The 12691-nt window shown below is 46.4% G+C and overlaps 1 protein-coding gene across 2 annotated transcripts in view; it reads left to right on the forward strand.

The window, feature by feature from the left end:
• Positions 1–6859, forward strand: part of UNC5C (unc-5 netrin receptor C) — a 389709-nt gene extending 382850 nt beyond the window's left edge. The window contains exons 15-16 of one of the 2 annotated variants that reach the window (XM_024736100.1): positions 4063–4241; positions 5004–6859. In XM_024736100.1, coding sequence (XP_024591868.1) covers positions 4063–4241; positions 5004–5169 — 345 coding nt within the window. In that variant the 3' untranslated portion in view covers positions 5170–6859. The remainder of the gene's footprint in view (positions 1–4062; positions 4242–5003) is intronic. The other variant, XM_024736099.1, reaches the window with a different exon arrangement.
• The last annotated feature ends 5832 nt before the right edge of the window (positions 6860–12691 follow it).

Consider the following 12691-nt stretch of genomic DNA (forward strand, 5'->3'; position numbering starts at 1 on the left):
CCCTCACCGAAGAGACAGTGTCACGTCATAGTGTGATCCGTTTAAGGACTTTCTTTCCTGTGCCAACACAGGGGAAAGATGATTTCTTTTGTAACCTGGTGGCAGTCAGCTCAGGCCGACCCTTTAGTCTCCTCAGAGGCCTGTGACAGACAAGCACACTTAGCGGGAGGCAGAAATGACCCGAGTCAGATGACTTTGGGGATTAGGGGCCACTCTGCTGCTTTTCCTTCTGGGTCACCGAGTCCCACCGTTGCTGTTAGCATTTGAATGCGGTGCATGTGGCCCGCAGAGCGGGGAGAGTTGGGCTGGTACTGATGTCGGGAGCCAGGCTGTGTGCTGGTGAACAATTGGCTCTGGAGAGCCCCGAGACCTGGATTCTCATCAAAAGCTCGAGGAGGGGTTCCCTGTGGCTGACAAGCCACAACCAACCAGAGAAAAGGCTCCACTGGTGGTGCCTGTCTTCTGGACAGGGCTCCTCCCTAGGGTCACACGGCAGGCTGGCAGGTGGCCCGGGGTTGCAGTTCCAACGTCCCATCTCCTGAAAATGAGCTGACTTGCCAGGAAAGCGCTGCTGCCCTCCCCCTGCCACCCACTGCGCAAGGCGTCACCAGCGCTCCTTTCTAAAGCTCCTCGGCCCTTGGCCTCTGCAGTCAGGCACAGGGCCTGCTGCCCCTCAGGGAGACCAGGCTGTGCTTGACATAGACCGGGGTGATGTCAAGAGCTGGACGATTGTTCCTCTCTAGGGGCCTTGGCCAGAGATTCCTTACCTAGAGATAAAGCCTTTAGTCTCACCGAAATGAAGTTTAAGAATGAAAATGCCTAGACGAGTTAAAAGTATGAGGATAAATGATGATAAAAGGTTTTTCCTTAGAGGGACAGGGGAGGTAATAAAGGAGAAGCTGCCCATCACCAGCAAGAGGGAAAAAAAAGTAGAGAAGAGAAAGAAGCTTCAGTCTCGTTAGGACTTTTAGTTTTAACTACAGTATAGACAAAGACGTTATAACCCTGTTAACTGTTGACACACAGCACTTCCGTGCACACAGAGCCTCACTCTGCTATAGCCATCCTATCTATTCACCTCCTCTGTTTTCTATAACCTGTTCAAAAAGGACCCTTGGGAAAATCTAGTTTTTCTAAGTGACTTCAGGAAGAGTCAGAATACAGGAAAGGAAAGTCGTTTCTCCCGTGGAGTGCTGAAAATGTGTGCCATAGCAGCTGTTTGGTTAACGGTGAAAAATCATGCTTAACCAAGGGAAGCATAACATCAAAGACAGATGGTACCAATATCATAAACAATTATTATAATAAGTGTTCTGTGAGAGCAAACCTGGAAGTAAAAGAACTAACAGCAACAGAAATCACTAGATGAAATTTTAATGTAAAGGTATATATGTATTTTTCTTTTACCTCCAAGGCTGCTGTCAGCCATCTGATAAGAGAGACAAGGGCTTGTTTCATGCACAAGGAAATAAACAGCCACAGTAGCCAAGGCTGGAGACTCAGGGTTTGAAGGCCCACGTAAAGTGCTGACAGTTCTTTATTCACCAAGAGAAGGGGGACAACGTGTATGTGTGAGCAGAGCTTCCCGAGAGTCGTGCCTGCCTTACCTTCAGGACTGAACAGTGAGGAGAGCCTTACCTTTAGCCACGTTTAGTTGGAATGTGGCAGCACTATTCTGCGAGGTGGGCTTCTGTTAGGAACTGGCTTCATCCTCGCTCTACCAGAAAACATACCTTCCTCCCTTCAACAAATAGGAATGGAGTAGCTTCCACGTTCAGGGCACTGCCCTGAGGGTCATAGAAGTTCTGAGGATGACAAAAATACTCTCATCTCCAAGAACTTTGGGAAATCAGAGGAAGTCGTCCGTAAGTACAACCAGTGTGCATAGAGCAGACGTAGGAGGAGGACAGGGGCTGTGGGAAGTGCTGTTGGAGGGCTCCTGGCGGAGGGCTTTGGGCGGCTTTGCTCAGGGAACATGCTTTGCAGCCCACGTTTTGTGGTGTTTGCCTGACAGAGGTTAAGGGAAAGGGCAGAAGAGCTCTCGAAGGTACATCCTTAAGAAAGGCGCTAGGAACAGTGAATGGTCTGGTCATGCCGGTGCAACCGGAGAAAGGCAGGAGCCAGGCTGCCAGGTGGAGGGAACACGGGGGCCCCTCGTCCACGGCAGGCCTGGCTCTGCAGGTTACAGGCATCCCAGGCTTCAGGCAGGCCCTGCAGATAACCTCATGGCCTGATAAGGAGTTGGGAATCCATGTGGTAGGAGAGCCATTTAACACTTACCAGGAGAAGGCAGGAGAAACGTCAGTGCTGGGCTTTAGGAAGATGAGTCTGGCATAAGGGATAGACCGCAGGGAAGCAGCAGGGAGCTGGGGAGGCCACGAGGCAGCGCTACACCAAGCAGACCCCCCTACCCCGTGCAGACTCAGCCTCCACTGCAGGCCAGGGATGGGTTTCCTTCTAGGCCCCATTATTATGGTCCAGACAAGAAGCAAGCAGGACTTGCAAGTGGGCCGTAGCGCTAAGCTGTGGAATGAGGTGTGATTTCTCCACGCCTCTGCCCGCCCCCGCTCCCAATTTTATACCTGAGAGAAGTGCTGGCCACTTGGGTGCAGACGTTCCCAACGTAAATCTGTTGAAAAACAAGAGTCCTCTCTTCTGGTGCCCTTTGTTTAAGCCCTGTGCCCTTGAGGTCAGGAGCCCTCTGTCCTCGTGGTCCCTTGGAACAGTGCAGGGAAAGCTCTTTGGGATTCAGGGACTCCAACGTATCTCATACCAGTCTTTTCAGTCCTGCTATGTGCTGGAGTTGTTAACATAAAGGAGCCACTGGAATCCTCCGAGGCTCAGTTTGCCAGGCTTTGGGCTCTGAGGCCAGATGTTGTGATCACAGCCAACACCACTTGATGGTCTATGGCAAAAAAATGTGTTTTGCTCTAACGTGCCCTCCAGAGCCCCCGGACGGACCCTGTGCCTTGTGATCGCACAAGCCTCGCAGTGGGCCTGGGCTGCTGATCCTGGAACACAGACAGTGGCCCCCAGGTGTAGGAACAGCAGGGTCTGGGAGGCTCTGGAGGGCGGGGGCACTGACGTCTGAGCAGAGCCCTCCACCAGACCCCGAGGCTTCCTGATGGCTGGTCCTGCGTGTGGCTGTTTAATCCTCCAGCAACTAATTATGTTCACCACGGAGTTACCTGCTCTGAGAGAGAGGTGACATTTAAAGTAGATTAAGTGGATCTTCTTTTATTGCTTTAATAGTCCCCAGGCAACATTTGCTTTTCCAACCAGCAGAAGTGATCAGAAAATGATTAGAGTTTCTCCTGCAGATGAATTTCAGGTTTTGCAATCGTGCTGTTTTATGAGCTGAAACTATCTCAAGAGCCAATCTGTGGTTTTCTCTACTAAAATTAGATTTAAAAACAAATAAGGGTGTACAGCAATTGGAGGATTCTGTTAGCAGCTTGCCCTAAAGCCAGGTACTGTGTTCTCCATTTTCTTTTAAATAATTAGTCTTAATTTGATGTCATCTGGAGGAGAGCTGTGTTCCATTTCATTCAACAAAAGCAGGCCCCGAGCCATCTTCTACAGAGGTGAGAGGGAGAATATACTCAAGCGTTTGCCCAGGGCTTCACCTCAGGGTCAGACAGTCTCTAGAATCTCAGATCTAGATCAGTTCATTCTCAAAGAGCTGCCCTTTTGAACATTTCTCTCCCCCCCACCCTGAAATCTAAACCTTTAGCAGTATTGATATTCCCTTGCTCATCCTGGAGAATCCCATTAGAAAAGCTGTAATTGAATTACACCCGAGCTTTCCAGCTAGCCCAGTCCTTACAGAAGACCCATAAATCCAAGGCTGTGCAAGAATCAGCTCAGAATGTACCTCTTCCTCTCAGGCAGGTCACAGAGAATCACAACCGTCAGCCAGAAAGAAGCCATTCTCACTAAGGAGAATATAATAACATTCATTCTCTTCTTACCATTCAAAGCAAGGCATTATGTTGACTGGCTCAATAAGGATTGCTTTTGTCTTCAGAAATAATGCTGTGTTGTCCCGTGCCTGAACTACAGGAACCTACTGGTATCAATTTGCCTCTGCTGGATCCAGCGAGCACCGTCACCACCATGACGGGACCCGGTGCTTTCAGCATCCCTCCCCCTATCCGGCAGAAGCTCTGTAGCAGCCTGGATGCCCCACAGACGAGAGGTCATGACTGGAGGATGCTGGCCCATAAGCTAAACCTGGACAGGTGGGTATGGCCAGGCTTCAGAACTAGTTCCTGTTAGACATCGGGCTCCAGGACTGATACAGCTGACTTAGGGCAACGTTCATTTTTTTCCTCCATCTCTACGTTTACTTACTTTTCATTATGACAACATGTATGAAGCTCCTACCTTGTATCTTGCACCATGGTCTTGCAAACACGTTGTTGAGAGACATCCTGGGCTTACCTGACACTTGTAAATATCAGGTTTTGTGATCCACTTCGCAAAGCTGACGGGCTAAATCCCCCTAAATGATATATCCATGCACTAATTTGTTCCTCGCCTCCTGTTGAGCAGGACCTAATGCTGGATGGGTAATGAACATGCTAAACACAGCGCTGCTAGGAAGTTACGAAGAGACCTCTGGAGCCTCTTCTTTGTAGAACGTTGCCGTCACTACCAAGCAAAAGGCATGGCATAACCTGTCAAAGATGATCAGAGCCTGGGCTGGAAAGAAAACATAAGTCTCTTGGTTTCCTGTTTAGGATGTGCCCCACAGACATCTTGTCTCTTAAATTATCTTACTCAGAGTTAAGGTTCAAGTTAAGGCGTCACGTCTCCTGTCTGGGGCTGACCTAATTACGTATGGGCTAGTTGTTGAGAACGGCTCACTGCAAGCCACACTGTCCCAAGTGGGTCCAGTTATACTTACAGAAATGCAGTAACGAAAAGGGTTAGTAAAAACTGAAAGGAAAACAGATCCGTACATCACGCCATTCAGCACATTTTCCCATTACCAATTACAGGTACTTGAATTACTTTGCCACCAAATCAAGTCCAACTGGCGTCATCCTGGATCTCTGGGAAGCACAGAACTTCCCAGATGGAAACCTGAGCGTGCTGGCAGCTGTCTTGGAGGAGATGGGAAGACATGAAACAGTAGTGTCGTTAGCAGCAGAAGGGCAGTATTGACCCAGGCTGGGGCTGAGAGTGAAGGAGGAGAGTCATGGGGAGTCTGTGGACGTCCAGGGGCTCAGAGCTGAGGAGGAAACCCAGTCTAGACCAGTGAGCTCCACAGGCAAGATTGCAGCGGGAGAGAGAAGGAAAACAGACACAACTACCGATATACGTGCCCACTCTACTCGGACATCGTCACAGGAGTTAAGAACAATTGTACAAATGTGTATCTTGAATTTAGAAATCAACCTAATTCTCCTCTTAGTTGGGCTGTATGCTGTGTGGTACAGGATCTTACAGTTTCCTAGGAAACGCTTTTTATTGCTATCCAGATATATGGATAAACTTTCTTAACAAACGCAGTTTCTACAAACGTTGTTTACATCAAATTGGACAGGGATGCAGACACTGTCCATGGCTTGTTCTATTTTTGTTTAAATCATTTGAAGTTGAAGCTGTGGACGGTTTGCTGTGTCTCTTTCAGATTAGTAATTTGCAGAGAAATCACAGGCTTTTCCTACAAATCATATGCATCAAGTGTCTCAGAGGTAATCCTCCCATCAGTGTTGTTTCTAGAACTTGTAGAACCAGTGTTCCTGTTTGTATCAGGGAAGTGGAGAATCCAAGTATAAAGGAGAGAGAGCTAAGACTTCCTTATTCCTTGAGGGCACCCACCTCATGCCCTTGGGGAATAAAGCTATAGCGTGGCAGGGAAGACAGGGATTCATGTTCAGCCACACAAACGAGCATTTTTTTCCACAACATGTGTGTTTGTAATATGCAACTTGAAGTGGTTTTTTTTTAAAAGAAAGGTATTATTATCATCATCATCATTATTATTGATGAGTATTTACAAGTATTCTAGCAAAAGGATTTTCTTTTAACTTGTTTTTGTTAGCAGTACTGTTAGTATTTAGGTATTGACCTGACCCGGGCACCTTCTCATAACAAGGTGGGCGTGGTCACCAGTTTAATTAAACAGGCATTGCTTCCTTGACCTTTTATCTTTCTCCCATCATTCTGCCTGGAAAGGAGGTAAATGCTTACTGGCTTTGTCAGTCTGGTCTCTGAGCTTGCTCAGGCAGGGGCTTTGTCCCCTGAGTCTCGTCACGAGAAGCGTTCAAGTGTTCTGATTCAGGCTTTACTCAGCATTGTGGTCACACAGCCCTACACGCCTCTCGTGGGTCCTCTGTCAGTGTGGTCGAAGGAACAGCCTCTGAGCTGGAAACCGGTTCTCCTTCTGGGTTTGTCATTGTCTAGCTGTGCTACCTTGGGAGAGTCATTTACCCTCACTGGACCTCAGCTTCCTCACCTGTAAACCGAAGGGATGGGATTAGGTCAGCTCAAGGTTCTAAAACCCTCGACTTCCACTGTGATGCTCCCCGTCTCTGTCATCCGTATGAAGACCACAATGGACGCTGACCTGGATCATTTAAAGATTCATCTAGCCTTTCGCCCAGGCTACATTATGCCTTTCAAATAGTTCCCACTTGGAAGATAATTATTATTCTAACCTGTAACATATTTGTCACGCTTTCAAGTCTTGTCTTTGTGTCATTTCATCACGCTGTTCACCCAGAGATGGCATCCCTTTTTATCACTTTCTTTCCTCTCTTGGGACCAGTTGCCTTCCTGACTAGTTGCAAATTATGTTCTATTATTGTCTTGGTCAAAATTTTTTTAATTAAAAAAATTTTTAACTGAAGAACAGTCAACAGACTGCTTTGTGTAAACTATGATGTTTCCTGAGGACCATCACAGGCTCTTTGTTTTAACACAGGGACTCAATTCATTCAGCAGGTGGGGAATAAAGAGTCAACAAACAGCCCAGGAGCCAAACCAAGATTGAACAACAAGCTCCCGTGCGTATGAATCAGAACTTTCAAAACATGGCTGTGGTTAACTTTGGGGCTGGAGGTATCCAAGTTGCTGACTGGATTTGAATTAGAAATAATTTTATATACCCTTTTCCCCTTCTTTCCACACATATTTCCTCTCCTATTTTGGTAACTTTTTGATATTCCCAGGTTCCTCCATCCTCATCATCGAGAAACTGCTGATACCTTGTGGGGAGCCTTTTCTTTCCTGCCTTTTTATTTCTTATCTTTTGTTTTAGATGCATATTCCATAATCTCTCTCAGACCACCCCCTGTACCATATATAAGAATATGTTACACTTATTGTGAAAGGGAAAGATTGCACTAACAAGTTCAGTGGATAATGAATGCACCAATGCACCAATGCATCTTTGACCAAAAGATAGTAAAATTCTACATTAAAAAAAATTTAATACCTAATTTTTAAAAAGGAGGAGGAGGAAAGAGAGCTGTTGTCCATTGCTGCATCTTAAAATAACTCAAGGTTACTCACCATTACTGGTTTGGGGGGCTGTCATCTGTGGAAGTCAAGAATTAGAAATCTGATACCTAAGGAGAAATAGAAAGGAGTAAATATGTAGTATTCAGATAAATCAATTCCACAACTGACTAAAAAAAAGTCATCAATGCAGAACTATAGAACACAGCAGGAACTGTATTTTTGAGGCTCCCCCATTGAGGGGGGGCCTTTGGGGTTCACTTCGGATGCTTCGTGGTTTTCGGTTCTAAATCTCAGCACCGGAAATGGGCAGAGCGGTTGATTCCCTATAAGTGAGGTATTCATCTGTCATCAGGTGAATGGCGACTTCCATATGTACAGCACAGCATTTACATTTACATCAAATGATTTTCTCTGCGAATTCTGATTTCCTTCCTTGGGGGGAGTGAAGTAATCGCTGTTAGACTGCTCTCAAACTCACAAGATCCAGACTCAGCAGTTCAGCACGTAGGGCACCGCCTTCTCGGCCATCCTGTGACACGTCCTGCCTGTCATTCCTAGGGCTTCTGTGTAGGTGGTGAGCAAAGACCAGTTTACTTCATCCTGAAGGAAAACAAATCGATCACTTGTGCATGGTGCCATCTAGTGGTGGATAACACAATCTACCCTGCGTCTAATGGGAAAAGTTGTTTGACCAGGGGAATGGATACCTATAGCGTCTGCAGGACCTTTATGACAAACAGACGTGGGGAAATTTTCACTTCTAGTTTGCTTATTCTCACATTGTTTTTCACTTAAATTAGCCATACCAAAGATTACATGTCCTCATGAGCCTAGTACATTTGTTACTAACTCGTCCATACACAACACGTCTCAAGTTGGGTTTTGGTTATACGAATAACAGCAGTACATAAAAATGTGTACAAAACAGTTTTTGAAGAGTTGTCATTTTTAATATTTATATTTTTCATTGGGCTTTATATGTTTTAAATCTTTTAGTTCTCTAGTATTTATTTTTGAGGGTGTAAGAAGCATCCACTTAGAAATAAGTTTTATATATGCAAACGAAAATAGTGCATGTAATGAAGTGGAAACTTGCTTGATAACCAAGGAGAAGAACTTAGCCTCCTGAATTTGGGGATCTAAAGACAGAGGTTTCCTCCTGTTTTCACTTTCCTCTCACCAAACTCATTGAAATTTCCTTTAAGTGATCTGGAAGGAACAGAAGTTAGATTCAAAGTTGATAACTGGGCACAAGGTGATGCCAAACATGTAACACCGAGGTGCTCACAGCCAGTAGCCTTTTCATAAACAGCATGAACACCAGTGTGGATACTCACCTCAGCTACCCAGAAAAATCCCCACATTATCACAGGAGCAATGTAAGCTCTTCCAAGGCAGGGCAATATTTGGGGTGAGATGTCCGTTACGTTGCATAACCATTAGTCATTTTTACATATACTATTATTTTGTAGATTTTAATCTCCCAACTTTCAAATAGTAGAACCATTGTTTAGGAAGAACTCATGGAGACTGAGTTCAGGACACTTGAGAAACTACACAGTAATAATTTTTTAGAGGTATTTCTCCTGTAAGAAGGATATCTTAAACATTCCAATAGTATACTCGTTTTTTTTTTGTTGTTGTTGTTTTTAACTTCTTCTGGAGAAGAGCAGACAAGGCTCTTGCTTATGTGTCCGTAAGTGTGTCTCTGTCGGGGACACAGCAGCTGTGTTCCTGGTCCACTTACTCCGCTGTCTCTATCATTAATGTTTGAGGAAGGAAGCAGTAGATGATCACTGGCTCCTCAGAATTCACAGCCTTTGCCACTACAAGGTCTGCCCCCATGAGGTCAAGCAAATAAAAGTACTGACCTGCAAGAGAGTGTAAAGTAGGTAGAAGAAGTTTAGTTGTCGAATTCTCAGTCTGCAGGTCGAATGGGAGCGTTGGCTCTTGCTGAGCAGTTGCTCTGGTCAAGGTGTCAGTCTCGCACAGAGGCCTCAGTCCTTAGTCCAGGTCCACGGCCGATGAAAGCGAGGATGACTGTGGAAACAGCCAAAGTGAAATTGGGTTTTATCCATCTTCTCTGAGAACAGGCGAGCTCTTGTGAGTCAGAACGCCATTGCTCAAAGCCAGTTATCTATAAAGATGATAGTGGTCAATGAGCATTAGATTTTATGGATCCAATAAGGAAAGTATTTTTATTATTGATTATCTCAAGGTAATCATTGTTTTACCTTTCGAGTGCCTCATAGCACCAACTATTATACTTTGCTTTTTCGCTTTTTTTTTTTTTTTAACCTTACTGAGCTAAGTTGACTGAAATCCTTAGAACTTTGCCTCTGTGCACTGAAGTGCTGTTTCATTACCCTAAGAAAGCTATTTGTATAATCTCTGGCTGTAATGATGACTTTGAAATAGTTCCTTTGCCTCTCAAATGATTTTTTTCCCCCCATGGAATAGGCATGAGGGGAATACATACATTGTAAGCATTGTTCATTTAAGGCTGTGTTCATACAGGTCAAGTAAGCCAAATGGAGTCATAAATATCTCCAGAATTCATGCCTGAAACCTCCTGTTTTTGAAAAGTAGGGAGATGGCCTTTTATGTCACTGGGTGGGTTTCTGATACAGGCTAACAATTAACTTCCTGATCCTGTAGTCTTATAAACCGTGTGATTGCTCCCATTTTGGGAAATCCTGCTCTAGAAATCTGTCTTCAGAAGAGTTCATGGCGCCCAGCGTTTTCAGTGGCCCTGTCACCTCCCTGTACTGATGATCTACAGGTAGGATATTTATGCGCTCATGAAACAAAACATAACCTACACTCCCAGCCCTATTTTATCATGGTCGAGGGCAGTGTTGCCAGGACAGACAGGAACTCCACAAATGCGCTAGCACACAAAACCAAGCAGGTATAAGAGGCTACTTCCCAGCCCACTGTATACTTAGACTTTTGCGTATTGCAGAGAACTGTCCAGAGATCTTCCGGTATCCCTACAGAGTGTCAGGATGAGTCTTGGCCTACCAGCTGTGGAGTAGGAAACAAGGAAGGTGCCCTGAGGTAAGGTCAGCTGCCCACCAGGCAAAGCATTTGCTACCGTATGCCAGCCTCTAAACATGCCATTTCAGATTGTGTCTCAGCAAAATTCTAAGTTGCTGAGGCCGTAGCACTTCAGGGTCTTTAGTTTAACAAACATGCTCAAATCCTTCGTGCCAACCTTAAATTCCAGAAGTCTACTGGACTTGGCACTATCACAGCTGCTGCTGAACCTGATGGCACCTACCCAGGGTGGAAAAACCCTCAGTATTGAGTTCAGAATGTGAATTGTAGGCAATTTTTGCTGATCGGCAGCCTAAGAATTGATGAGCCCTTGACCTCTGAATATCAGCACTTCCGTGAGGCAACATCCAAGAATCATGACCTGAACTACGTCCTGCATGCTAAAGCTGTTCAGAGCAGCACAAAAGAGCAAGAAATCCATAGCCAGTGGAAAATGCTGGACAGCAATCGGAACAAGCCGAATGTGCGATCTGCATTCTCCCCTTTGCTCTTTCCCAGGCCTCCCGTTGGTAATGAGGCCCTCACCCTCCCGATGGGGTGCGTTTAGCCCAGTTGCAGGACTAGCATCCCTGTGTGTGTGTGTGTGTGTGTGTGTGTTGTGTGTCAAGGTGTTGTATGTGTTCACTGAGTTTAATGTTGACCTGTCGCAAGTTGGTGACCTTCCTCTTCGCTCTTTCTAAAGAAGACAGCCAATGTTGGTCAGAGAAAACTCCCCAGCAGTCTGCGCTGAAGTGCCGTGTCATCCACCTGCTACTCCCTGGGGAACAGTTCAACTGCAGAAATGTCACGTTAAGGTTTTGTGCTTTGTTGTCTTTCTTTTTTTAAACACGACACAACTTTGGCTTTTCGGATACGGAACACTTCTTTTGCTGTTGTGGAGTTCCCTCTTGCTGTATCTGCTATGCAATTCCTTTTCTAGAAAACCCCTGCGGAGGCTTGCTCTCTGGGGTCCTGTCCGTGTTCCCCGTGTGCTGGAAGTGAGGGATGCCGGCTCTGGCTGTGTCTCTCCTCTCTCCCTGGCTGTCTCTCCCCATTTTCCTGCAGTCCCTCGGTTTGTAAATTTGCCTGCATTTATCCTGTCAGCCAACATGTACAAAATGTAGAAGAATTTTTAAACAGGTAATAAATTATATTTATAAGCAACAGAGTCCCACCTCCCTTGTTTCTTCACAGGAAAGCCCTCTGTGTGAAGAGTCACGTGGTGTTCCCTTAATAGGACAGAAAAGCTCTTGGATTCTGCACAGACAGTGATCCCAACGTCCCTCGGGCCAGGATGAGGTTCTAGAATGGTGCTTCTCAAGCGTCTCCACACACTTGAGTCACGGGAGGAGCTTTACCAAACACAACTGCCTGGATCTCACCCTCAGAGAACCTGACTTCGTGGGTCTGGGGTGTGGTCTGGGAGTGTTTTAAGCCCCCAGGTTAGCAGTTATGGGGGGACCGGGTCTGGGGACTGCTGTCAGAGGTGCTGGGGAGTTGGGAAGAAAGCAAGTGGGAGGCCAGACTCTCAGAGACTCGATTTTAAATGAAGTCTGCACAGAGAGAATGGACTTGTGGTTGCCAAGGGGGAGAGGGGGAGGCGGAGGGCTGGCCTGGGAGTTTGGGATTAGCAGATGCAGACTGGTATACTATACAGGACGGATACACAGCAAGGTCCTATTGTATAGCACAGGGAACTGCATTCAACATCCTGTGATAGGGGAGGACCTTAAGAATGGCAGAGGAAGAAGATGTGGAGATCACCTTCCTCCCAACAAATACATCAAAAATACATCTACACGTGGAAAACTCCTACAGAACACCTACTGCATGCTGGCAGAAGACCTCAGACCTCCCAAAAGGCAAGAAACTCCCCACATACCCGGGTAGGGCAAAAGAAAAAAGACAAAATAGGGATGGGACCTGCACCAGTGGGAGGGAGCTGTGAAGGAGGAAAGGTTTCCACACACTACGAAGCCCCTTCACGGGCGGAGACAGCAGGTGGCGGAGGGGAAGCTTCGGAGCCGAGGAGGAGAAAACAGCAACAGGGGTGCAGAGGGCAAAGTGGAGAGATTCCCGCCCAGAGGAACAGGGCCGACCAGCACTCACCAGCCCGAGAGGCTTGTCTGCTCACCTGCCAGGGCGGGCGGGGCTGGGAGCTGAGGCTCCGGCTTCTTTC

The sequence above is a fragment of the Neophocaena asiaeorientalis genome, unplaced genomic scaffold (genome assembly GCF_003031525.2).
Source record: "Neophocaena asiaeorientalis asiaeorientalis breed wild unplaced genomic scaffold, Neophocaena_asiaeorientalis_V1.1 scaffold7, whole genome shotgun sequence".
In the NCBI taxonomy this organism is placed as follows: domain Eukaryota; kingdom Metazoa; phylum Chordata; class Mammalia; order Artiodactyla; family Phocoenidae; genus Neophocaena; species Neophocaena asiaeorientalis.